Here is a 26333-nt window from a genome sequence, read left to right on the forward strand (position 1 = left end):
GCGACGCATCCGGTCGCAACCTCTTTCCAACATGAATCCTGACGACGATGACCGGTCTTCATCGACCCCGACAGCCACATCAAAATCGGTATCCGGTCAAGACAAAGACAAGCCCCGCCTCACCGACCAAGAGAAGAAGAACAACCACATCGCTTCCGAACAAAAGCGCCGCGCAGCCATCCGCGATGGCTTCGACCGACTTACGGAATTGGTGCCTGGCCTCGAGGGCCAAGGTCGCAGCGAAAGCATTGTGCTGCAAAAGACAGTCGAGTTCATGCATTTGAAGCTTCAAGAGCGACAGAATATGATTGCCGAGGTCGAGAACAAGGGCGGTCGGGTAGATGATTCATTGCGGCCTACATAACCCCCGGTCATCTCTCTGCTGTGTTTTGTTCTCTGCTGTCTTCGCATTATCGTTTCTTGGGTTCTTTCCCTGTTCGCATCGGCGGTTCTATACACAGCTGTGCCGAGGTGCGGGGCCGGCACCCAGGCCACACAAAAATCAACTATACATCCACCACGAAACCTATTCTACCGTCTCGGGATCATCGCTGCACCTTTGAGTCTACAGGAATCAGCGCTGGTCGCATCTTTTGTACCGGCAACCAGTCCTGTCTGACACGTTCCTATCCGAGACTCGGGTGCTCTGCTTGCGCTGGTTCGCATCCCTACCACAGGCAGTGGATTCTCCGTTCACCAAATACTTCTTTATCCTTGTAGGCTATATCTATCTATATCATTATTTGTACATATTCAATAACAACTTGCCACTGGGCGTGGTGCTGAAAACCAGAATGTGTACATGGGCGTGGCTACAGGACCACTAGGGGCGTTTACTGCTGGGCTGAATCTTTCAATTCAATATTTTACATGCTATCGCAGGTTTTTCTAGGCAACAGGATCATGTGGAGATATTCAGGGGCCTGTCGGTACGAACTATACTACCGAGGACCGCAACTGGAGCCAGTCACGTGTAGTTATGCCGAGCTGATGGAGCCGAGCTGATGGGGCCGAGCGTGCAGGGGACAAAAGTACATACTCCTCTACGGACTACGCAGGTTCGCATTAAGGATGGGCTGTGAAAGTCTTTGCAAATTACAAAGTGACTTGGCTTTGAAATGATAAAAGTATATGAACAAAATTTGCATTCGTCGAAATATCCTCCTGTACAGGTCTACTCGAGATACTCGTTAGGCAGATACAAAGGCATCGAGTCCTCCCAAATGGTATCTGTGAGCAGCTTCTTGTTGGAGCCATCGTAGTCCATGATCATGATTTGACCGTAGGGCTGGAAGGTCTTGTCGAAGAGTTGGCTCTCGTCCTTGAAGCCGTACATGCCGGTGCTCCACATGATATGGCCATCCTGGGACCAGACAGCACTGAGGGAGGTTAGCATATATTGTCAATGGTAAAGAAATGGACCGGGGACTTACTGGGCATCGTTGGATAGACTATCCGTCACCTGGGTCAGCTCAGTGCCATCCGGGCGGATAGTGTAGATATCGAAGCGGTCCGCGTACCAGCGAGAGCCGTAGGATGCGGTCCAGTTGTTGTTACGGGTGAACACAATGCGCTCGCCATCAGGAGACCAACCGGGAGTGTTATCCCAGCCAAGAGTGAGCTGGGTTGTCTCGCCGGTAGTGAAGTTGAGGATGTGCAGGCCCATGGGATCACCGCTCTCCCTGTTGAAAATGCGGTAGACAATGGCGGAACCATCGGGGGACCAGGAGGGGTAACCGGCATTGTTAGTCCAGTCAGTCAGGTTGGTGTGGCCGGTTCCGTTGGCGAACATGCGGTAAATGGCAGCGGAGGACTCGGTACGAGTCAAGAACCAGGCGCCGAAGCCGGCGACCAGCTCAGTGCCGTCGGGGTTCCACGAGGGCTGGAAGCCACCTGCTTGGCCCTCCTCGAGCCACAAAACTTCGGTCGTGTTGTCGGCTGAGTAAATATCGTAGGAGTCAAGCGCGTCGACCACGTCCTTGTAAAATGGGGTTGAATGCACAACCGAGCCATTGGCACCTCCCAGCACCTTCTGTGTTGTCGCCATGCGGTTCACGACGGTGTTGTGCATAGGGAAGACATCAGCGTAGCGGTACTGCCATTCATTGTCGTAGCTGAACAGCTCCAGCTCGGCGGGTTGCTGATCCCAGTTCGGGATCCAGTACACAAGCTTCTTTCCATCCGGTGACCACGAGGGGTCACGCAGGTAAGTCAGGTTGAAGGCCCTGTGAGTCGAATCAGGCTTGGTGTAGTGGATACCTTCCAGGTCTCCAGCCTTGACCAGGTAGCCAATATTGGTGGAGTTGCCGATATAGTGTTGTCCAACCTTGAAGGTGTCACTGGAGGTGTGCTTGACGCGGTTCTTGCCTGTCGCGAAGTCAACGCTCCAGATTTGCGAAGAGATCAATTCCTGTTGCTCGGCCACGCAGTGCGCATAGTAGGTATTCTCAGTCGTCATGTTGTTGTAGATAATGCGACTTCCATCTGGCGACCACTGAGGAGTACCATACGCATAGCCTTGCTCGTGGAGCAGGGTGCGAAAGTGGCGGCCATCAGCGCGAATCACATAGATACCCAAGCTTTGCGTGTGCTCCCAGCCGGTACCTTCGCTATGTCCAGTCCAGTCCGTGTTGCGGTCAGAGCTGAAGGCGACCCATTGGCCATTGGGGGACCATGCGGGACGGAAGTGTCCAGAGGGCCAGATGTCACTGCTACGGGTGGAAGCAGTGTCGGTCAGGTTGTGTGCCCTGCCGGTCTTCAGGTCCTTGATCCATATGTTGGTCGTGTAATTGCCGTATGTCGACACATACGCGACCTTAGTACCGTCTGGTGAGAGTGTGCCCGCATCTTCGACGCTGTCTGTATCCTCGAGCACCTCGAGTCCAGTGCCGTCAGGGCGCACTCGATATAAGTCAGACTGCCCGGGCGAACGGCGTTCGCTAGTGAAGACTATCCAGTCGCCATTTTGAGACCATGAGGGGTGGTAGTCGAAAGCCCCTGTTTGATTGCCCATAAGCTTTGTTGCATTGGTACCGTCCGCGTTGGAGATCCAAAGCTGCGAGCCCGACGGTCCAATTCGGTTCACTGTGACTCGTTAGTATGTCTGTCTAGTCCTCGAGGAGGAAGTTAAGGGCTACTTGCTATAGAAGATGCCCTTCTTGCCCTCAATTGGCCCGCGGCGCGACACTGTTGGCCTCTCCTTTGGCACGGTGACAGCATCACGCTTTGCATAAAGGCATCCTGCGCCGGCAGCAGCAACGGGAGCAGCAGTAGCACGCTCAGCATAAGGGCAGCTAGCTGCAGCAGGGCCAACCACAAGGACTGCAAAGGTAATCGCAGAGGAAAGTCGCATCCTGTTTTCCCTTTCCCGAACGATGGCAGAAGAAAAGACAAGTGTCGTTGCAGGTCCGAAGATAGCGACGATTGGCCATATTATATACTGATAATTTCTTACCCGGGGACCCCAGTGCCCTTGCCTGGTCATAACAAGCAGAAAGACCCGCCTTCTAACAGTAGAGACCCATCACAGTAGCGGCATTGAACCGGCACGAAGGGCGGGCTATGCTAGCTGTCATAGTGGCTTGGTGGGTTCTTCACCGAATCCTGCAATCCGAGCACTCGGATGAGCCGAAATGACCAGAAATGGCCACCGAACTACTGCCATTAAATGGGTGTTTTTAGGGATCAAGGAGTAGTTAGAAAGGCAATGGGAGTTCCGACGGGCATTTGGTCGATCAATTTCCGCAAGGGTCAAACAACATGTACGTGTTGCCAAGCGGTATTTCGGTCGTCATCGCCTTATTCAGATAAAAGGCCCGATGCAGCTAGTGGGATGGATCATGCTGTTGTCAATCTCATCTTGATAAGCCTGATTGCCCCACGTCGGATTTAATCAAGACTGAAGGAGTGAAGACCCCTGCAGATCATCTCGCTTGGTTATAGTGCCAAGATCTTATCTCCGGAAAACCGGAATTGACCGCCGCCTTCGCTTGTACTGAAATTTGCACACTGCACAGTGTGATAGTTATTCATGGTGTTATGGCCTAGTACCGTGGCAAATCTCACGATGTGGAATGCTATAGAGGGTCTTCTACTCTATGTGAGGTCATTTCCCCACAAGTCCAAGCTTCTCTGTCGCACACTTCGGGAATAGAGCATTTTCAGAAGTCAAATCATAATGAGCAGAATGGCAAAGCCTACATATATAGTGGTTAAACTCTTATTTAACCCGTCCGGTAGCCCTAGTGTATTACCCATTGAATCGAAATCTGCCCCGAGATTATGTGAGTGGCAAATACGTCTCCTCATGTATCTTCCTAACGAAACCTTGGCAGTCTAATATGGGTCTAGTGGGGAAGTTCTACAGGCAATTATGTCCGAGATGTATAATCCGCTTCCATTCAATCGTCTATGTACTGGTTCTGGTACCTCTTACGTGTCTTGATTCGCTGACGGCACTGGGCAGGTAAGAAGGCGGAGTCTAGTCTATTCGTGGCTCATCAATATAACTCTAGTACAATTGGCTCGGTCGGCATCCACATAAAAAGTACGGCGATGAAAGGTAACCCGTGCGAATATCCAGGCAGCACCGTTTAATCTACTAGCTATAGATTCATCTCCGGCAAATCCTGATAGAGAACACATGGGCACGAGCCTTGGAAGTACACGTACGATCATATGGCGTCATAAGAAATGGATGCCTCCGGATCTAGTCCCAGCGCCGGGGAGATCATAAGATCAAGGCTCGGTGCGTACATGGGATTTATGATTGCTTCCTACCCTGGCGGTGACTACCTAGGCAAGTATATTCTAAGGTTAGAGACACTCAGGCCCTCGAACCAGTGCGCTACAGTAACCTTGAGACCCTTGCACCTGCGTCAGGAATCCTTCGCTTACAACGCCACCTAATAAGTATAGACGTGCCGAGCAATGGCCAATATGCATAATCTTGAGTTTCGGTAATTTGAAGCGAACTATTTCAGTTTGCTGCTTATTCGCCGGCGAACAAATTGTCGCCTTCTGGGTCTGTCTGAGATACTATGGGCCAGGCGAGTTCTCAGACAATCTAGAAACCATCCTACGTCAGTCATATTAGCCTAATAGCAACGAAGACTCTTGAACAGAGATTAAGGGTACCGTCTAAACTGATCAAGATGTGGATTAACTTTTCCTGAGCAATCATGCGTCTACTATTTTGTAAACAAGAAAAAGATTCATTTGTTTCGTTTCCTTTCGCACGATTTTATTGCGAAAATATCAAGCGATAGAGGAGGCCATCTTGATGTGCGAGGAATTCAACTTTACGAACGAGCAAATCGACATCCTCGGTCTCGACAGGCGATACCAAGAATCCCATTTTGCGAGAGTGAGCATCGGCGCACAGATACGTCAACTCCTGCCGTGGCCTGGAGTACATAGGAACGGACTTTCAGGCCAAATCGATTGTAAAGGCCCTGCAGATTATCGTCTAGGTACAGTTAGCATGTGATTTATACTGAGGGCCTCAGGCAGCTATTTTCAAGGCTGTTGTTCTCGTCTCCTCAAAGCTGTATAAAAGCTCCATCTAAATATCATTCAACTGATGAGTCTCTTTGATCTAAATAGAAGCCTTCTGTCAAAAATCTACCGACATGGCGATACTTGCTTCGACGAGTGGATCCGATGCTTCTTGGAAAGGTCGTTTGCCATTTATGGAAGCTAAGGAGACTGGGGGAGATTGAATGTGAAGGGCACGACAAATCCGACTAACAGTACCTCCTATCAAAACAGTTCAATCTTCTATGGACAGTAGCAAAGATCCACACCAAAAACGGCCATATTGCAAGTGCCTGGTTCACCCGCGAATCAGGAACATCGTCAGTGGAGACCAAGTCAATCACCCGCAATCGCACCAAATTCAAGCTCCCACAACCTCCGACCTGCACATACCACCATGTCCGACTCTAAAGAAGCTCTCCTCGACCACGTCGACCCCCCGCCAGCCTATGACCCCCCAAAGCCGCGCGGGGCACCACTCCCCCGCCCACCACCGCTCTCACTCCCCGTGCTAAACGACCTCCGCACGAAAAGAGTCGTGCTAGCCTCCCAATCGCCCCGCCGCCGCCAAATCATCAGCTACCTAGGTCTCCCAGTCGAAGTGATCCCTTCCAACGCAGAAGAGGACCTACCGAAAGACCTAGCGCCGTTCGAATACGTGCTCGGCACCGCGACGAAGAAGGCCCGCGCTGTCTATGAGCAGGAGATTACGAATGAGGAGAAGGGCGAGCCGGCTCTCATCCTAGCCGCGGATACGGTGGTCGTGAATATTGTTACTGGTACAATCCTTGAGAAGCCGACTTCCGAGGCTCACCATTTCTCTATGCTTCGTGGGCTGCGTGATGCGAGGAAGCATAAGGTTTACACGGCGCTTGTGGCTATGGCGCCGCTGGAGAGCGCAAGGTTGCCTGGGTATGCTATGGAGTCGCATGTTGAGGAGACCGATGTTACCTTTGATGGGGATGTTTCGGATGAGGTGATTATGGCCTATGTGCGCACGCGCGAGGGCGCCGATAAGGCTGGTGGTTATGGGTTACAAGGTTTGGGATCTATTCTTGTGGCGAAAGTTGAGGGCAGCTATGATAACGTTATCGGGATGCCGTTGAAGGCAACGCTGAAGCTTATCGAGACCGTGATGGCCAAGGCGGATGACGACCATGAGCTGCCGGATGATGATCCGTTGGTGGACGTTGAGGATGAGGACGAGCAGTAATTGGTATCAATAAAATATACGAGCGGTGCCCTGAAGTGCTTCATGTTGAGCGGGTCTTTTGTTCCAAGGTTACCCCCCTTTGCGCTTTCGGATAGATCAATGATTATATACTTTACTGGGTCGGTATCAATGGGTACAGAGGATATAATTCTTGTAGGCAATTGGGGCACCGAGCTGTGTCGGGCGGGACAAATGAGAAATTTCGACGACATATACATAGGCGGAACGCCTGACCAGAATAAAAGAAACCAACACCCTTTTCAAACTCCGCTCTATGCGTTCCAGATCCGGCGCAGGGCCTCGGTGACACCCACGTCGTTGGTCTCGAACTCGTACAAGCCGATCGCGGTGGTCAGAGTGAACGCACGCAGAAGCCATTGGCAAAGCGAGTAGAACTTGGGGACACGCTGGGGACGGAAGTAGTCGATGATGGCGGCCCTAGAATGGGGTTAGAAATGGAAAGATATGCGATAGCCACGAGGCTTACTGGAATCCGATGTGGGAGTGGGCAACCAGGAGGGAGCAGAGGATGGCGTCCATGACGGGGTTGAGGGAGCCGGCGGCGAAGGGAGCAACACTGAGGGGGATGAGACCGACGCAGACGGCTCTGCAAATATTGGTCAGATTTGTTCTTATGCCATCATCGATCATTTTCCCGAAGCTAGGATATGACGAACCTCTCGAAAGTCCAGTGGTAGCTACCCTCGGAGGGGTGAGGCTTAGGAACGGGGACCGGGTCGTTCACTGTCGTGGGGAATTAGTACAAGATCGAAGCAGTTGCTGACCCTGCCACCTGTCTCGCCATTCCAGCCAAATCCACAGAATCGATATGGGGTAAAGGCAATCCGGGGTTTGAGGCTCGAAGAGCGAGACAAAAGACATGGAAGTTTCGGGCCGTCACATACTGGTTCCTTCAATCGACTCTGTAGACCGGAAAATACGTTAGCAATCTTTCATTACGATCCAACATATTCCGCGGTCTCAACGCCCTCAATTCATCTCCAAACACAGGGTATACGTACGAGGCAACGGGGGCAGGATCTGCTTCCGAGCGGAGGCGTGGAAAGCAACCATCTGCGACACGCCGACATTCTGGCGCAGGAGGGGCGACCGGATCGCAAGGGTCTGCCTGAGCAGTGACGGGCGCGCGAATGAAGCCATAGTTGCAGATAATGGAGGGAGGGGGAGCAAGAGTCGCACAAGGATGAAGTTGGCAACCTCGGGAATCCGACTCGGTATGTCAGCGAATTCTGCGGCAAGTGATTGGCTGACGGGAATCCGCCCAGCCGAGATTGGCCGATGAACGCGCGAGAAACATTTATCCAGACATGTACACTTTTCTATACTTCTGGTTTGTGATGTTTCGGGCCTTATTGACTACCTTGGTTTACGTTTAGGTGACTTCATGGCTTAATGAATAGGTTTGTTTGATTCTCTCTATTATTTGACTGGGTTACATCCCCAAAACGTCATAACCGAGACATCCCGAACATGTCAGATCCAAGAATTTCGTGGCGGGCATTTCAATCTTCTATTTTAACAATTTCTAACATTTAGAACTTGAGCACAGCCTTGCCCTTGTTCTTTCCGTGGAAGATTCCAACAAGACCCTCGGCAGAGTTGTCAATGCCCTCGGTCTCGTGGATGAGAACCTTGAAGGAACCATCCTTGATCCACTTCTGCACGTTCTCCTGGTGCTCCTTGGTGTAGACATTACCCATGCCCTCGTCGCCGACGATGAAGCCGCGCATAGTGATACGCTTGACGAGAACCTGAGCGATGTTGGTGATGGGGTAAGGGGCGGAGTTGTACTGAGAGATCAGACCGCAAACGACGACACGGCCGAAGTTGTTCAACGCGTCCAGCGCAGCCTCGAGGTGCTCACCACCGACATTCTCATAGTAGATATCGATACCCTGAGGGGCGAGGCGGGCCAGCGCATCAGCGGGCTTCTCGGTCTTGTAGTTGAAGCCACCGTCGAAGCCGAGAGTCTTGGTGATGTACTCGAGCTTGTCGTCGGAGCCAACGGATCCAATGACCTTCAAGCCCTCGTGCTTGGCCAGCTGGCCGACAATCTGGCCGACGGCACCGCTAGCAGCGGAGACGAAGATGGTCTCGCCCTTCTTAGGCTTGCCGATCTCGTACAGGGACGAGTAGGCGGTCAGGCCGGGCATGCCCAGAGCACCCAGGAAGACACGGATGTCCTCAAGGCCGAGGGGGTTCTCGAGCTTGCGGATGCGGGCGAGGTTGGGGGCATCAAGGGCAACAACCTCCTGGACGGCAACATGGCCAATGACGAGGTCACCCTCCTTGTAGTTGGCGGACTTGGAGCGGAGGACCTTGCAGATGCTGGCGCTCTCAATGGGCTTGTTAAGTTCGAAGGCAGGGGCGTAGGACTTGACCTCGGTAGGGCGCATACGGCCGCGCATGTAGGGGTCGAAGCTGGTGTAGAGGGAGCGCAGAACGACACCGTCGGCAGGAGTCTCAACGTTGGCGTCATAGGCAGCCTGGCCGATAGTCAGGTGCTCTCCCGGGACGGGGTATCCCTTGGGGATAGCCTTGAAGATAAGGGCCTTGTTGGACATGATGTATGATGTATGATTTATGATGTCAATGGGAGGGTATATAGGTGTGGTGGGAGATGAGGTATGTGAGCTTGAACCAGAAGGCGCAATGTTTTTATAACAGAAAGGTTTTATTACTGTCAAGCGGGGCAACAGAGGGGACCGAGGCAGATTTCAATAATTGGATTGCATCATTATAAAGCAACGGGAGCTTGCGGATGGGTCCCGGAGAAGCTTCTCGAGGAGGTGTTAGTCGATCGAGAAGCGTTGCCGGGCTCCACTTCCCTGCACATTTTCCGTCACTGTGAAGTTGGATTTGCATAATCCCTAGGAAACCAAAACCGTGTGCAACGAGTGTCTCAACTTCGCCACGGCATGAGCTTGCAAAGCGCAGTTTCAACGAACGGAGACTTCAGAGCGGGGCATCTTGAATGCCGTGGTGGAGCTCGGAGGAACTGAAAACGATTCAAGCCGACGGGCGACATCCATTCTGGGTAGGAGAACCGTGTACTCAAGAGATCCAGTCATGAATAATCTGAATAATCTGAATTCGCAGCCAGCAGTTTCCAAGCACGGAGCAACTTACCCGATCTGGTAGAGGCGGCGGGGAAGTCCCTGCAAGCTTGGCCTTTTGAAGGGGTCGATGCGATCGTGTTTCATCGCAGGTTGGGCTGCACCATAAACTGGTCAAACTGGTCATTGTATGTACGGGTGATGTGCATATGATCTTCCTAGAGTCATCTAGATAAAGCAGGCCCAAAATCGATACCCCGTAAGCACTAATGCCAGGGTTCGATCGGGCGGTGGGGAAATCTGAAACAATCTTGGAAACCTTACAAATCGATCGTAGGATATATATGGGAGAGTAGGTATAACTTTGATATACGTAATATTGGCAACAAGTTCAGCATCCCGAAATCTGGAGGTCGTCCCATTAACATTTTAAACATTAGACCGCTATTATTATCCAGTCTGGTTGATTAGATCGTCTATGCCTTCCCGGCAACCATAGATGCTGCCTTGGAGATGAAGTAGTCCTTGCCCTTGATCATCTTCACCATGAAACTGAAGGGCGTGAAGCCGAAGACCAGCCCAGTACCACCCGACGCGCCAATCGGGACAACCATCATGATGCTCTCGCCTTGGTCAAAGTTCTTGCGCTCGCCCTTGCCCAATATATCCGCTTTGAGATTGTTGGCCGCCACGCTGGCTTGTTCAGCAGCCTTGAATGACAGGCGCATCGAGTTGTTGGTGATGTCGCCGGCAGCATAGATGTTCTTCGATGACTCCACGCGCATCTCCTTGTCAACCTTGACCCAACCTTCCTTATCCAGGAATTGCTCCGGAATGAAGCTGTTGTTGGGAATTACACCCGTCGTGGGGATGTACAGGTCGGCAGAGAGCTTGTCGCCGTTGTCCAGGGAAACCGTCCATGCGTCGCCTGATGCCTCCGCGCCGGTTACTCGTGTAGATGTAACAACCTTGACATTTTTCTCCTTCAACATCTTCGACGCGGCGGAGCTGCCCGAGGATTTGAGCATCGGAAGCACGCGATCCGTCGCGGAGACCAGGGTAATCGTTGGCGCGCTGCCACTCTGCTCCACCACATCTGCCAGCTCACCAGCTAGTTCGACACCAATAGGGCCAGCACCACCAATAACAATCTCTTTGGCAGTGGCAATCTTCTGTTGGGCCGCCTCAATCAGCTGCTTCACATCATCGCGATTGGACTGCTTGAATGGGATAGAGAAGCCGGTGATCTCGCCAGTGGTCGAAGTAGTAGTACTTCCGGAAGCGATAACGAGATGGTCATACGATACTGACCTGGCGTCGCCCTCATTGGGAGTCACTGAAATAGTCTTAGCAGCAACGTCGACAGCAGTCGCAGTGCCCGGAATGAATTCGATATTTTCAGCCGGGTATTTGTTGAATGCATCGGCAATCGAAAGCAGATACTGCTCCGGCTTGAAAGCCTTGGCCTTTGCGACGATGCGGGGCGCGGCGATGTTCCAGAAGAAAGTAGTGGCCGGGTTGATCAACACCACTTTAACCTCAGGGAGCTCAAGTACGGAATGGGCGATGCTAAGCCCCGCGTAGGACGCTCCAACAATCACAACGTTGACAGGCGCCATGATGGATAGTGGGAAGAATATTGATCTAGGGAAAAGGCAAGGTTGGGGTGGACCATCTTATACGTGATGACACCCCCCTCCCGGCCCCTTATAATGCATTCCAGCCCTCCTGTCAAACTAGCCACGCCCCAGACAATCAGCTACAGATATATGGATTCCGGGGAGAATTTAAGGTAGTTTGTCAGCCCACACTGCCAAATAAATGGTGATTATCAATCCCACAATGGAGCTTACTTTCTTCTCGGTGTTTTCAAGCTCCGACCCGCTGAGTCATGCTCCTATTTTCATGGTGAGAACCCTGGGAACGGTGAAAGTTTGTGATTTTTTTTAGCGTGGCAGAGCTTTGATGAAATATGGATGCATTTGGGTACAAAGAAAATGCTCAGAAAATCCATTGTGAACAAATATAACAAATATAGCTTGAAATTTCACGCGTGGAAGCCAGGTAACTCATGAAATAGGGGATACAGCATGTTGGGTTTGTATTAAATAAAAGCCTACTTTTTCATCCAAGGTCGACGTGGCGCAGTGGTTACCGCGGCGGCCTGCTAGAGCCATTCAAACGCCTTAGTTCACTAAGGTTTGATCTCTCACATAGGAGAGCCGTTTCCTTCGGGTTCCTCGGTTCGAATCCGGGCGTCGACGCATTCTTTTTTTCTCTTCTTCTTTTTTTCTCCGACCGTCCAAGTGACTATACGAAAATCCGTGCATTGGCTGCCCACGTGTTTTTTATTGTTTCTTTCCTTTTACTCTTCTCTTTTCCGATTTTTCTGCTCCAATCAAGCCCAATACCTGTCGTTTAAACCCGGTGTTGAATTTGCCACCTACTCGGGCCTAGTCTCCAGGCACTATCGATAAGAGACACGTGATCTAAATTTTGGTTTTACGATTTCTGTCGCGACGAATTATTCCGGTCTCACCCTTTCCATCAACATCCTTCAAAATGTTTGGTGCTGTTCGTCGATTTGGTGTCTCCCAGGCACTGCGCGCCTCTGCGCCGCGTACCCTTTCATCCCGATGGGCCCCTCAATTACTCAAGTGGCAGGCCCCGGCTACTCGCTCCCCTGTCCTGATCCGATCTTTTCAAACTTCTTACCCTGCGCTGAGCGCGGCGTCCGCGGAGGCTTCTGAAGCCCCTGCTGTGGATCAGGAATTGATCACCGAGTTTGCCGATTTGCAGACAAAGGGGTTCGTTGATGCCTCGATTGTTCGCAACATCATCAGCCCTGACCGCATGGGCTTGAAGACTATGACTGATGTGCAGAGCCAGTCTCTTCACCATATGCTCCAAGGTGGCGATGTGTAAGTCTCAACCGCTTCATTCCTTTTGGTTCCGCCTATTAACAATTCCTAGCCTGGCTCAGGCCAAGACCGGAACTGGCAAGACGCTTGCTTTCCTCCTCCCGACGATGCAAAACATCCTTAGTGACCCTACTCTCAACACCAAGCAAGACCTCGGCCGTCGTGGGCAGCCTAGTGCTGCCGATATCCGTGCTCTCATCATTTCTCCTACCCGAGAGCTCGCTGAGCAGATCGCCGCCGAGGCCATGAAGGTTGCTGCCGGCACCGGACTGAAGGTGCAGACTGCAGTTGGTGGTACACAGAAGAGACTGGGCTTGCAGAGGATCCAGCGCATGGGCTGCCACCTGCTGGTCGGCACTCCTGGCCGTATCAAGGATATCTTCTCCGACCCTTCCAGCGGTGTTTCTGCTCCCCGGCTGAACACCCTGATTTTGGACGAGGCTGATCGTCTTCTGGATCAGGGCTTCGCCCCTGAGGTCAAGCTCATCCAGGATCTCCTCCCAGATCCCTTCAAGGTGAGCCGCCAGACTGTCATGTTCTCTGCCACTGTTCCCAAGGAGGTTATGCACATGGTCAAGCGTACTATGAAGCCGGACTTCAAGTTCGTGAAGACTGTCCGTGATGATGAGGTCCCCACCCACCTCCGTGTTCCCCAGAAGACTGTGTTCCTGCGTGGATATGAAAATGCTTTGCCCTCGATTCTTGAGCTCGCCAAGAACTACCAGGTCAAGCAGCAAGCAAACCCTGACCTGCGCCCATTCAAGGCGATTGTTTATTTCAACTCGACCGCCGAGGTCAACCTTGCGGCCGAGGCTTTCAATCATCTCAAGGTTGAGCCTACTGAGCAACGGAGCCAGAACCCCCTGGGTCGCATGCGCCTGCTAGAGATCCACGCCCGTCTCAGCCAGAGCCAACGCACCAACAGCGCCAACACCTTCCGCAAGAGCTCTGAGGCCATCCTCTTCTCTTCCGATGTGACCGCTCGTGGTATGGACTTCCCCGAAGTCACCCACGTTATCCAGGTTGGTGTTCCTCGTGACCGCGAGACCTACATCCACCGTCTTGGTCGTACCGCCCGTGCCAACAAGACCGGTGAGGGCTGGATGTTCCTCCATGACGGCGAGAACGATTACTTCAGCGACCGCCTGAGAGATCTCCCCATCCACGAGGACAGCCAGTCTATTCCCACCGCCATGGCGGATATGTCCAAAGGCCTCGACAACCTCTCTCCTGCCACTGCCTTGACCATCAGCCAGATTAAGGCCGCTGTGCAGGAGGTCCCCCTCATGACCCGTGAGAGCACATACCGCTCCCAGCTCGGCACCCTGCTGCAAAGCTTTGCCAGCAAGCGCCACGCTATCCGCATCCTCAACGACCTCGCCCTCAACGGCTACGGCCTCTCTGAGCCCCCGGCCGTCAGCCCCAACATTGCCCGCAACCTTGGTATCTCCAAGATCCCCGAGTTGGTGATTGGGCACTCGCAACAGCGCCATGTTGGCCTCGGCCAGGGCTCCTCATCCACTGACCGTGTGTTTGGCGGCCATCGCAGCTCCGACCGTTCCTCCGGTAGCTGGGCTCGCAGCTTTGACCGCTCCGACCGTTCTGATCGTTCTGACCGCGGCTCCAGCCGTGGGTTCAACGACCGCGGTGGAATGCCCCGTCGTAGCTTCGACCGTGACAACGATCGCGGCGACCGCTCCTCCGGCCGTGGACGTTCCTTCGGTGGTCGTGAGCGTTCCTCCGGTGGCCGTGAACGTTCCTCCGGCTTCGGCAGCCGTTCCCCCTTCTGATTATGATCTCGGCTGTGCAAGACGGATAAATTGGTCTATATCCGCTGTTAGGTCATGCCATGCATCCGACTTGACGACACAAGAAAATTGATAGAGATTCCCCATTCTTTTCGCATCTGGCGGCGTCTTTTTCTCTTTGGCTTCAATGTTGTTGCCATGTACTATACATTTGTCTGTCTCTGGGTGCTTCACTTTTCTCCATCTCTCAACTTCTCAGCTTTAGTTCTACCCATGTTTTATTCTGAACTTCTTTGTCTTACATATTGAATTTCTAATTTGGCAATATTATGTGAAACACTATCAAACTCCATGAATCCCATCCTGAGCCTATTACTATCGTAAGAATATGCGATCCATCATCTAACATGTCCATTTTGAGGGGGGAATAAGTAACACGTCAATGGAGTTAGGAGAAGGTCGAAACCGTATGTATAAAATTCAATCGCATATCCCAGTATTCTGGACTGTTAAAAAAAAAGAAACACCAGAAAAATCGGAGAAATCTACCGCGGGCAAGTAGATACTTACCAGCAGGACATCTACTCGCGTGCAATCATGTGCTCACGGTTAGGACCGGTACCGATCCACTTGATAGGAACACCACCGATCTCACGCTCAATGAACTCAATGTAGGCCTTAGCGTTAGTAGGCAGGTCCTCGTAACGGGAAACACCCATCGTGTTGCTCTTCCAGCCCGGCAGAGTGATATACTCAACCTGGAGCTTCTCGACAACCTTGGGATCCGCAGGGAACGAACCAGTGGTACGAGTACCATCGGGCAGGATGTACGCAACTCCGACCTTGATCTCATCAAAGTCATCGAGAATATCAAGCTTGGTCAGGTTCAGAGCGGTATAGTGGTTGATGGCGTGGGAGTAGCGAGCCAGCACAAGATCGAGCCAGCCGCAGCGGCGACGACGGCCTGTTGTCACGCCGAATTCGCGACCGACCTTCTGCAGCTTGTCGCCGTCTTCGTTGAGCTGTTCGCTTGGGAAGGGACCGGAGCCGACGCGGGTGGTGTAGGCTTTCAGAACGCCGATGACGGACTTGATGCTTGCTGGGTTGAGGGCGAGGGCTTGCACGGCTCCACCGAGACCTGTTGATGAGGAGGTCACGAAGGGGTATGTGCCGTGGTCCAAGTCCAGCATCAAGGCGTTGGCGCCCTCGACCAGAATGCTGGGGGAGTTCTTGTGCTCCTGCAGGAAAGCGAGCTGGTCGACGATGTACGGCTTCAGCTTGGTGCGGTACTCCTGCTTTGTATTAGTAGATGTTCTACTATTTTCAGATCAAAGGTTTTTTTTTTTTTTTAGAATCTTACCTTGAAGCGGGCAATCTCCTCCTCGACATCGTAGGCCAGATCACCGAAGCGCGCACGGTAAGAGGTGTTGAGAGTACGCAGCTTGCGCTCAAAGGTCTCCTCGTCGAGGATCTCACCGACGCGCACACCGCGGCGCGCAGCCTTGTCACTATAGCAGGGACCAATGCCCTTACCGGTGGTGCCGACCTTGCGGCCACCGAGACCGGCCTCCTCGAGGCCGTCAACAACGGAGTGCAGATCGAAGCAGACGTGGGCGCGGTCGGAGATGAAGATGCGCGAGCCGGCAGAGGTGAGACCCTTGGTCTCGAGCTGGGCCAGCTCCTTGAAGAAGCTAGGAACGTGAACCACGGTACCGGCACCGATCAGGTTGATACATGAGGGCGAAACGAGACCTGAGGGCAGGATGTGGAAGTCGTAGGTGACGTTCTCGTGGACGATGGTGTGGCCGGCGTCTAAATAATGGCGCAGGGGTTAATCATTGACATCCGGGCTAGATACACTTCGCTAGATCATGAAGCATAGAGAGGCGTAACTCACTGTGACCACCAGCTGCACGACAGCACAGCGTCGCCTTCTGCGACAGCATGTCTGTAATCTTTCCCTTGCCTGACCCGCCATCAGCTTCCCCGTCCCAATACCAATTCCAAGTCAAGACATTGAAACATACCCTCATCTCCCCATTGACTGCCCAGAACGATAGAGACCATGGTGGCTTGTGATTTTGAATTGACTGCGATCGGATTCGCAAGTGCCGGTGGCGGGGATTTGAAGGAAGAAGAGCACGTCCGGCTTCGGATGGCGGGGCACACTGGGCTCGGGTCAGTCTCGGTGAGTGCCTTGGGGTTCACTCGGCCCCGAATGACTTACATTGACTGGAGGTATTCTCACAGTGAAAATAAAAGTCAAGCAGGAATTGACTTCTTTTATGCCGTGACTCATGGGGTATTTTTTTCGTAACCTCGTAACGTAACCACCGGCGAGACCCGCCGCGGGTTGTTGCCTGAGGCATCTAGGGCAAGGGTTTTCCCCAGTCGTTTGCATTTGACGGTTCTGCCATTCGATTGTATTCAAGTGGTAATTTACAGTTGATTAAATACAGAATGGCGTGATTAAGAGACCTGGCGTCCCCGAGTTACGGGTGGGGGCGAGTGAAGGGATCGGAGTTTGTTAAACGCTTCGGCGGAGAGGGATATAGAAGACAGGGTAGACATCTGGACAAGTGAAAAAGGGAGACAGTAGTCGGGTGAAAACGTGGGTATGCCAAGAGCACTAGAACTACAACGCATTCCGAAAGAAGGTCGATCATTCAATTTCAGATCATGCCTTTCAAAGGACCACAGGTGGCCTGGTACTAACTACGATGCAGCCTCGAAAGTCTATGGAAGCCCTCGCGAGGAGTTCAGCAGAGCCAGAGCTAAGACCTCGTGTGGAAGAGCAATGTTGGTTCCGGATCCTATTCAGGTATCTGCATCTGGTTTTGTTTCCATTTCATTTCTTTCTATCTTGTGAAGCTGATTCTGGCTCCAGTACGGTATGCAACATCCAACGCCACGTCTGATCTTCGCAATTAACCGGCTGAACCACGTACTTAGGATCTAAATTATTATACAGTCATTCGCCGTACCACAGCTGCACTGTGTATAACGTGGTCCTGTCCATTTAGAATCCATCGTCGACTTTTATAGTCGTTCTTTACTGCAAGTTGTGACGAAATGGTTATTTGATCAGCCAGAGCATGTGTACCACCGATTTTGAATTGATCATAGTCAGATCACGGATAAAGGCTTCTGGGTTTCTCAACTGTGGGCTTAGAACCGAGCGCCTAAGAGATCTTGCATGTGAATCTTCAGCAGGGTTACTTGGCATTCGTATTTCTGACTTCAAAGGTTGACCGGGTAAGTATTGATCCTTTCAAAACATGCACGCGACTATGTCGGAAGCTCAGTGTCACAGATCGCAGTTCCCACAAGGACACTCCCCAGCCCAAATAAACTTGGAATAAAAAAGGAAATGGATGAAACGTATTTAATTGATCAAATGCAATATCCAGGGTATTCACCGAACAGACACCATGCCCGTCATGCAAAAAAAAAAAAAAAAAAAAAAAGCAAACAGTATCTTCAAATGTTAGAATGCCAACAGCATTGCCAATGTCGCCCATATCATCATAAACAACCTTATACAACCTTGCCCCCGTTCCGAATCCATTCCCTCAACCTTCCAAGATCCAAAATACACTCGCGGTGTAACTCACACGCTACATCCCAGTGCTTCCGCACCTGGACATCCTCCTCAATACCGCGCAGGTAGGCACTGAACCCGCCCTTTCCACTACCAGGAACAAGGTCGTCGCCTTCATCGGGTTCATCGCGAGTCTCGCTCTTCTCGTCGTCATCGGCTCCGTCGATCTGGAGTCGGGCTGTGTCGCCAACGGCGCTGATCCATTTCGGCGAGAGGCCTGTTTCGATGGCTGCTTGGCGTGTGTTAAAGTGGAGGAGCATGCGTTGGTTGAATTTGTTCCAGTCGTGCATGTAGGTGCTCATTGCTGAGACGTACCAGTTCCATTTGTCGCGGGGAAGCGTGAGGTGCTGGGAACCTGCGAAGGCGGGGGTTGGTTGCGGGGCCCAGGGGCGTTTTGGGGGGTTTGGGAGGTTCAGGGCGCGGGGTTTAATGTCACGCTTTGTTGTTGTTGCTTGTTTTGCTCTCGAGTCGAAGGGGAGGTTGGCGTGCACGTCTTCTAGGTTCTCGATTCCACCGCTGTTTGTGTTGGTGAAAGGAGCTGTGTTTCGGAGATTCCCCAGGTCGAAGAGTGGTGTACGGGTTTCGGTATTAGGTGTGCTCTCTGTCTGAGAGGTTGGCTGGGCCTTCCTCGTCGCAGGAGAAGGGACTTGAGTAGCATGAGCAGCGAGATCCGGATAACTCGAGCTCCTCGAATCGCCGACAGGGGGTTTGGCGGACATGGCACTTGCTGGCATGGCAGGCTCATCAATGTCCATGGCCTCCACATCAGCAGGTGCTGACCGGCTAGGCTCAGGAGGCGTGGTGCCATTGATTGTCTCTTTAGCTTCATCGGCTTCCGACGCGACGCTAGGTCCCTGCGGTGTACTTCGAACTTTCGTGCCAGATCTTGCCTGCTTCTTCGGGCTTCGCGGCGGGGTATTGGAGGAGGATCGCGCCTTGTCGGCCTCTTGGGCATTCCAAGAAATATCCTTAACCTTCTCAAACCACTGATCCGCAGAGAATTTTGCTTGTGCAAATGGGGTAGGTACTTGCTGCTGCGACGGCAGCGGCCGCTGAGACTTATGCCCAGGTCCAGGGCTGAATGACTTCAAGCCAGGCGATCCTGTCGACGCGCCACTTGGTTTGGAGTCGGTTCGAGTTGATGCACGCGGTCGATTCTGCGTATTAGGTGACTTTGGATCAGTGGAATTAGCACCAAGGAAGTCGAAGTTTTCCAGATGCTCCCTCCAGTCATCCGCAGAGAACTTCTTATGCAGGCTGTGGCCGGAGCTGTTTCCATCAAATGTGGTTGACTGTGGCTTTGTCGTATTTTGTGTATCGAATCTGTGAGGTTATGAGCTTAGGCCATTACGCAAGAGACTTCTTTCACATACGCGGAATTTGGGTGTACAGACTGTGCCTGTTCTGGTCGATACGAACCCTTGGGGAATGCCGCACTGTCTGAGTTGTGTCCTTTGTGTACATATATGTCAGCGGTCGAGTCCACGATATTGGGGGCCCGGTGCAGCCGGGAAGGTTTTCGAGGTATGAAAGGCTGACTTTGACCTGGCCGGGGTGTGCCCGGTCGGATGCCTAGGCCTGGCTGGAATGGGCTGATGGGATGAACAAAGAATCTGGGAAGGGTCTCACCATGTCCGGAGCTAGAGTTTTCGTGTCGGTAGAAGTCGGTGAATTTCTGATTAGGTCGGAGTCGGCTCTTGGGTACGGCCTTGGGTTTGAATGCGTTCGATCGTCGCACTTCATGAATCTCGTCATCGTCATCATCATTAAGTTCGCTAGAAGTCGTCGAAGATACAGAGTAACTGCGGTTCCGTCTGGCCTTGGGACTAGCGCTGCGATGTCTTTCGGATTCGCCGTTCACAGGACTAGATGGGTTGGTGCGCGAGTTTGACGTTCGATAGGATCCCGAGGGTGTGCGCACTGTTGATGCATGCCCGAGTCCAGAGCTCGAGAAGAAAGTCTTCTCACCTCCAGCGGTGGCATAAGAACTACCAGTTCGCTGGGTGAAAGAAGGGGCCGGTTCTGGAGCGGCAGGTTTCTTCGCCGTCGGCGGAGGCGCGGAATCGAAATACATGCTGCTCGGCCGCTCGCTTCGGGAACTGTTATATGCCGAAGTATTGCGAGCCATGGGCTCATCGCCCCCAGCAGTCCCCGGCGCAAACCCGTTTCTCTTCTTAGGAGAATTGGGGCTTGCAGGTTTCTGGGATCTCGCACTGTCTTTGAAGAACTCATACGCAGACTGGGGGCGCTGGGCACCGAAAGGCGCATTTTGTTGCCTCGGCGCGCTTCCCGAGGAACCTGGAGAGGCAGTTGCGCGTCCTGTCTCGGGATCGAAGCCTCGCCAGCCTGATGCATTGCCTCTCATGCCGTGGAAGGCCCGGAAGGCATCAGCTCTGGTCTGTGCCTCGTCCTGCGGCGGCTTCCATTGTTGTGGCCCTGCGCGTGCATGGGCTTCATACCGCTTGGCACCCGCTGAAGGCCCCTTGGAAGTCGCTTGGGGTCGAGAACTATATGGCTGCTTCGGGGGCTGTGGCTTGGGTGGTTGTGTATTGGCGTAAGTCGGCACCGGCCTGCGCGTGGTGTTGGTCTTCGGGGGCCCATATACCTTGCCGTAGCCAGCACGCAATCGATCGGTGTCGTACTTGAGCCGCTGCTGAGGATCACTGAGAATTTCATTGGCTGCCTGAATAGCCTGGAATCTGGCAATGAAGTCCTGTTCCTTACCCGGGTTCCTGTCAGGATGGAACTTAAGGGCTAGATATCGAGGTCAGTACTGCTCTCGTCCCACAACGTTCTGTATTCTTGTATGTCCGCGGCATACCTAGTTTCCTGAATTGTTTTTTGATATCTTCCGTCTCCGCGCTAGGCTGCAGCCCCAGGTCCGCATAGTAGTCCCTTCGGACATCCGCCTTCACCATGTTGATCCCGTGATTGCGACGGGATTATAGATTCGCGTGTAGATCAAGGTGCATAATCGATAGTCCAGTAAACAGTTAGCAGTCGCGCACATGACCAGTCTCGAGGGTTCGCTTTCGAAGTTCGAAGTATGCGGCTGAGAGCGCCGGAGCCGGGGGGGGGCGCGCAGGAGGGTGTGTTCAGAGTCGAAGGAAACGAGAGTGACGTTCCAGAAGCCTAACTTCGTTGGGCCTATCGCTGCCTGGGCAGTGACGTTCCAGAACAAGCGTGTATGGGCGCGACGAGGGTCGGGTGTCGGGGGTCGGTCGTCTGCACGGTTCCGTTCCGACAAGGTTCGACAAGGCTGAGCGGTACGTGATTCACTTGAAACAGGGAGGTTGGTATTTGCGATCGCAACGAATAGGCATATTCCCCGGAAACAAAAAAGAAGGTGGGACCGAAGAGGGACCAGAGTAATCTGGGACGGGGCTACGATCAATCGCAGATCGCGGGCACTGGGCACCTGAGGTTCAAGTCAGGCAGTTGGGTCCAAGCGTCCGTCGCGCCAATTGCGTGAAGCAGCCAACAAGACGCAGCCGAATGGATACACGGTGAGCGCCGCAGTCCCCGGACAGGTTGATGTGTTGGCGGAAGAAAAAAAAGCGGGCAATTCAAATGTTTGTTTTGGCGGGTCGGTTGCTGCCCAAGGCACTCGACGTCTTACTTCTGCATTCAATATTTCAATATTCACGTACACTGCAAGGACCTAACTCCGATGTCTAGTAATTATTCTCGATCTTTGGTTTATGATATAGTTCTGATATATAATATGGTATCCCAAACAATGAAATCAAAAAAGAAAAATCACACATCCTAGTCCATTGAAGCCAGTCCTGTTCACCTTGTCCTCTTTGACTATGTCCCAAAATATGAAAGCGGATGAGGTGAGGGGAACGAGCAGTGAGCAGGAGCATCCAAGGAGAAAAAGAGAAATGGACAAAAAAAAAGAGAGGGTCGAGAAAGCAAGAAAAGAAAGGAAATCCACGTTCAAGCATCACCACCGGAGGCGCCTGGTCCTGAACCGCCGAAGAAATACCCCTCTAGAAGATCATAATTGGGGTTTTCGCTCCAGTCATGCTGGAAATCCATCGCCATGCCGAATCCGAGATCGATGCCCACGTTTTGGCCTAGATTAGGACCGAGGGGAGGCATACCAGCCAGATACTCGGCGTTAGGGTCCGTTTCCATATGGTTTTGAGCTTCGGGATCGCCAGATCCAAATTCAAGGAAATCGAGGCTAATACCCGGCTGCGCCTCTGTGTCTGTCGATGCAACGGCTTGAGGTCCATTTGCAGCTACACTACCTGGGGAACCACTGTGTTGTGGCGAGTTTCCATAGTAGAATTGCGGCGGGGGTTGGGGGGACGTCGGGTTCTCATATTTCATGTAATACTCCATAGATGGAGTACGCTGCCCATATGACCGACCACCTCGATCGGCAGAGAATCCCGAGGCCATCGACTCGGCCTGTTCTGGGCGGACGGGATAAGGTTGCCCAGAAGGTCTGTTCTCAGCCCGAGATCGATCGGCCAGTGGATTATCGTTGAAAAGATCTGCTAGGTTCATATCGAACTTTGGAACAGGTCTTTGTGCGCGGCTTTGCGCGGATCGTCGGGCCGGGCCTTGTCCTCGTCTTTGATCCATTTGTTGGCGGGATCGGCCGGCGTACAAAGAGCCGGCACTATGTGTGGCGGCATGCACTCGCGTCATATCGACCTGTGACCCGAATCCGGTAGTAGACAGACACATTTGAACCGTGGCCTTGCTCATTCGCTCAAAGGCATCTCGGCAGGCTTCGGCGGGGGGACACTTGTGCATCAAGTCACCCAGAACGGATGTGGCAGCGAGAACAGTGAAATCTACCTCATCGAGAGTCTAGATACATAGAAGGTTAGTGCTGGCAGTGGAAACATGCGAAGAAGATACATACCAAACGACTTCGAACGAGAGGTGAATGCCAGATGGCATACAAGAAGGAGATACCAGCCATGAAGATATGGTGAGTAGCAAGATATGTGTAGTTGACCAATCGCACACGGTGGAGCTGGCGATAGATCCGAATAACCTTCTGGCCAGCCTCGGCAACGTTTAAATAGACGTGATCTTCTTCATCACCCTCATCGACATTCGAAAAGGATGGACTCGAGACATCGTCAGCTGGGGTGAGTTCTCCGGCCAACTCAGCAGGCACAGTAAGACTCTGCTGGTAAAGCAGTATAATGGCTTGCCAGTAGTTCAGCTCTAGAAGCTCGATAGAGAATCTGACACCAGTATCAGCCCGACTTGGAGCCGTCTCATGCCATTCCACAAGGCGCCGGTGGACATCGTGACGCCAGGAGCGGAAGGAATCAAAGCCTTGAAGGAAGGGGGAGGTAAGCTCAGCATGAGGAAGGATGGCGGCACTTTCCGGGGAGCGTCTTCGGATGGCACGTGCCTGCTGATATTGAAGCACGTCGTGGATCTCAGACTGAAGAAGGCGGAGTTTGAAGTAGTGGAAAGCAACATGCTTATAGGTAGGAGCTCCATCGGGAGGCGTCAAGAGGCCGGATTTTGTGATGTATTTGTCGTCCATCATAGATGGAAGTTCCGTACTAATTGCTTGATCGCTGATACCAAATGGTCGTCCGACACAAGTGGCAACTAGACGATCGAAGCTGTACACGCACCACCAGAGACGGCGACGCAGGTCTCGGATCCATTCTCGCCGCCCTCGTTCGCGAGCATCAATGCGTGACTGGACCTGGTTTCCATCTTTCGATCCGGAGTCAATGCCAACGCCATCTTCGTAGTGAAGACCCAGGTCAACAGCTAAGCGCATCGCCACACCGACGATATACCAAAGACCTGGAGCCACGGGCCGCAACAAGGCGAAACTAGCCAGTAGAAGCACCGCCTGAAGTTCTTCCAAGCCACCGAATCCTTCGCTGGACGAAGAACCGAGGAACGATTCTAAGTGAACAATAGCAGATGCGTGGTATTCCTCCGGCTGATACTGGTGATTTGACAATCTCGGCCTTTTAGAAGTAGATGAGGATCGATCGCGGCCAGCGCGGTTTTCATCATCCGAACTTTGAGGTTTATCCTCGAAGATAATTCCAGCACCGATGGCAAACACAATGTTGAGGACATAAAGAGCTCTTGGTGAGCGATTCTTCTCCTCTAACTGGTACGTTCGATCCAAGAGCTCCATGAAATCACCACGGTGGAGAATAGGCATTTGAGGATTTGCGTGTTCGAAATACAGATCAACCAGTCGCTCAGCGAGCTCACGGTCCGGGAATGAGGCGCGCTTCATCATTGGTTTCGTCTGAAGCCCAAAGAACGAATCGCGCATGGTTCCTGCACCCGAGCCAGTGGCTGTCTGGGGCAATCGTTCTCCAGTGCGCAGTGGCCCGCGCTCCGGATTTCCAGGAATCGAGCTTCTGACTGCAGCAAAGACAACCCGAGCGAATGAGATACCAGATGTTGACCCGAGATAGCGAGGATCAGACGTCCCTTGCACCGAGACCATGCCAATATTTGACACCAAATTGTGTAGGCGCCAGTTCTCCTCGTTTTCATTTCCTTCTGCATCGCGCTGCTCTCCGTCATGTCGCTGGTCGGACCCAGTTTCTTCCTTCACGGAATTTTTCCATTGTGTTTTATCCTGGTTCTCACCGGGTTGGCCGTCGCCGGATGTGCCCGGTGCATCGCCGTCGGTCTCTGTTTTTAACGCTTCTTCTTCATCGAATGCGACGACTTTTTTGAACTCAATATTATGCTCTGCCAACTGCTTTTCTAGATGGGCGACCCGGGTTTCCAGGAAATACACATAGCTGCGCGGGATCTCGCGCTTCGTTATAGGGTCGTATCCAACGCAGCGGACTCCAGCCTTTTCACAGGACTGGCACCTCGGTAGACGCTGGTCGCATCGGTTTTTGCGTAACCGACAGCGATTGCAGGCAGAAACGTTACGGAAGGAAGAGGAGGATGCGCTCGAGGCAGTCGCAGTCGAGTGCGCGGTGGACACAGCGGGTGACGCAGACACGGTTGGGGCGGGAGGGTTGGGTCCGATATTTGAGGTCGCGGGGTCGGATTGCGTAGGAGGGGTTTCGGCGGAAGGATGGGGTCTTTTCTTCCCCAAGGTGGACGGAGGGGAGGGGAGGTTAGGCATGTTGAAGGAGGGGCGAGAGCCGCAGACCTGCGATCATCTCTTTATGGTGGATTTCTGCGGAGATAGCGATCGGGAACAGCGGTATCCTTCCCCTTAGCGGATCAACGTTCATGATAGATCCAGACAGGCGTGGCAAGACCGGCTCGAGGCAAGGATTCGGTTCCTGCGATGCTCAACGAGCGAAAAGGAGGCGGCCCGCACTGGTATAGTGAGCTCTCCGCGGCGCAAGCGGAGGTTGATTATCCTCCGAGAGTGGATGGCGATGGAAAATCGGTATCTCTTTGCGCAAAGTCGTCGAGGCACTCGGACGCTAGGAATCACGATCGACCAAGGTCCCGGAAAGGGCAAAGGCGCAAAGCTGATGCAGAAGAGAAGTTGCAGCACGATAGGGCTCTGGTGGAGATCGGGATTCAGTAGAGAGGTGCTACCCGCGACAAAAATTAAGTTGCCCTCGGGAATGGTACTCTCGGTACTTTCGGTACCCCAGACTTTGGCGGCTAGAGCTATGAGAATCGGGAAGGTCACGGCGACATTGGCGTATCCTGTGTCAGCATATATTGCACGACAATTGGCTCTGTGCGAGGCTAAAATAATGGCCATTGCATTCGCGTGATACTAAGCGGAGTCCAGTACCGAGTGGATCTCCCCGGGATAAATTGGCTGCCATTGGTGGAGACGAGTGGTGACAGGCACGAGTCAGGTGGATTCTGGGGATTTCGAAGGTTACAATTATCTTAGAAGGGGGAGGAAGAAGGGGCCTGGGAACCCGGGAGGATATGCACTCTCTATATAGCCCAAGTCATATGATCGGTCAGATTCAAGGTAGTATACAATATCCTTGGCCTGCAGTCTAAGGTACGACTGCACATGCTACGTAGGCGCCGGTGTGGAGACGGGAAAGTATAGATGGTGACGGCCGTTCAATTGAGTCCGTAAGTCTATCTGGAGATGTCTCCGAGATAGCGTTAATGTGCGACGACGATAAACATAACAGAATTTTCAAGTAAACCTCCCAGATGCATGAGTATCATCATAATATAGCCTGTTCAATGCTCCAGACCCAAAAAAAAGAAATAGACAGAAGGAGACCCCAGGTTTTATGCTTTTTTTCGCATATGCATCCGCTCTAT

General features: G+C 52.6%; 10 protein-coding genes across 10 annotated transcripts; 3 read left to right on the forward strand and 7 right to left on the reverse strand.

Annotated features, from left to right (window-relative positions):
• Positions 1-31: 31 nt before the first annotated feature.
• On the forward strand, positions 32-364 carry N7443_001498 (uncharacterized protein; the record flags this gene model as incomplete). Its single annotated transcript, XM_056881554.1, has 1 exon — positions 32-364. The coding sequence occupies one exon, from the start codon at positions 32-34 to the stop codon at positions 362-364; it is 333 nt and encodes a 110-aa protein (XP_056746792.1).
• Positions 365-1174: 810 nt separating this feature from the next.
• Positions 1175-3352, reverse strand: N7443_001499 (TolB family protein; the record flags this gene model as incomplete). The annotated part of the gene is made up of 3 exons (XM_056881555.1): positions 1175-1379; positions 1434-3084; positions 3142-3352. The coding sequence occupies 3 exons, from the start codon at positions 3350-3352 to the stop codon at positions 1175-1177; spliced, it is 2067 nt and encodes a 688-aa protein (XP_056746793.1).
• A 2580-nt stretch (positions 3353-5932) lies between these two features.
• On the forward strand, positions 5933-6748 carry N7443_001500 (nucleotide diphosphatase; the record flags this gene model as incomplete). Its single annotated transcript, XM_056881556.1, has 1 exon — positions 5933-6748. One exon carries the CDS (start codon positions 5933-5935, stop codon positions 6746-6748), a length of 816 nt encoding a protein of 271 aa, XP_056746794.1.
• Positions 6749-7020: 272 nt separating this feature from the next.
• N7443_001501 (CybS family protein) lies at positions 7021-7909 on the reverse strand (the record flags this gene model as incomplete). The annotated part of the gene is made up of 5 exons (XM_056881557.1): positions 7021-7186; positions 7236-7355; positions 7426-7492; positions 7654-7671; positions 7771-7909. The coding sequence occupies 5 exons, from the start codon at positions 7907-7909 to the stop codon at positions 7021-7023; spliced, it is 510 nt and encodes a 169-aa protein (XP_056746795.1).
• Positions 7910-8301: 392 nt separating this feature from the next.
• Positions 8302-9333, reverse strand: N7443_001502 (MDR family NADP-dependent oxidoreductase; the record flags this gene model as incomplete). The annotated part of the gene is made up of 1 exon (XM_056881558.1): positions 8302-9333. The coding sequence occupies one exon, from the start codon at positions 9331-9333 to the stop codon at positions 8302-8304; it is 1032 nt and encodes a 343-aa protein (XP_056746796.1).
• A 968-nt stretch (positions 9334-10301) lies between these two features.
• N7443_001503 (NAD(P)/FAD-dependent oxidoreductase) lies at positions 10302-11444 on the reverse strand (the record flags this gene model as incomplete). Its single annotated transcript, XM_056881559.1, has 1 exon — positions 10302-11444. The coding sequence occupies one exon, from the start codon at positions 11442-11444 to the stop codon at positions 10302-10304; it is 1143 nt and encodes a 380-aa protein (XP_056746797.1).
• Positions 11445-12387: 943 nt separating this feature from the next.
• Positions 12388-14536, forward strand: helA (putative DEAD box RNA helicase HelA; the record flags this gene model as incomplete). Its single annotated transcript, XM_056881560.1, has 2 exons — positions 12388-12746; positions 12799-14536. 2 exons carry the CDS (start codon positions 12388-12390, stop codon positions 14534-14536), a joined length of 2097 nt encoding a protein of 698 aa, XP_056746798.1.
• A 539-nt stretch (positions 14537-15075) lies between these two features.
• adB (adenylosuccinate synthase ADE12) lies at positions 15076-16561 on the reverse strand (the record flags this gene model as incomplete). The annotated part of the gene is made up of 4 exons (XM_056881561.1): positions 15076-15786; positions 15855-16306; positions 16392-16460; positions 16522-16561. 4 exons carry the CDS (start codon positions 16559-16561, stop codon positions 15076-15078), a joined length of 1272 nt encoding a protein of 423 aa, XP_056746799.1.
• Positions 16562-18031: 1470 nt separating this feature from the next.
• N7443_001506 (uncharacterized protein) lies at positions 18032-21013 on the reverse strand (the record flags this gene model as incomplete). The annotated part of the gene is made up of 3 exons (XM_056881562.1): positions 18032-19418; positions 19469-20849; positions 20917-21013. 3 exons carry the CDS (start codon positions 21011-21013, stop codon positions 18032-18034), a joined length of 2865 nt encoding a protein of 954 aa, XP_056746800.1.
• Positions 21014-22037: 1024 nt separating this feature from the next.
• Positions 22038-25203, reverse strand: N7443_001507 (Zn(II)2Cys6 transcription factor; the record flags this gene model as incomplete). The annotated part of the gene is made up of 2 exons (XM_056881563.1): positions 22038-22925; positions 22981-25203. 2 exons carry the CDS (start codon positions 25201-25203, stop codon positions 22038-22040), a joined length of 3111 nt encoding a protein of 1036 aa, XP_056746801.1.
• Between the last annotated feature and the right edge of the window lie 1130 nt (positions 25204-26333).

This window comes from Penicillium atrosanguineum, assembly GCF_028827265.1.
Source record: "Penicillium atrosanguineum strain IBT 20685 chromosome Unknown utg000001l_segment0_segment0, whole genome shotgun sequence".
Lineage (NCBI taxonomy): Eukaryota > Fungi > Ascomycota > Eurotiomycetes > Eurotiales > Aspergillaceae > Penicillium > Penicillium atrosanguineum.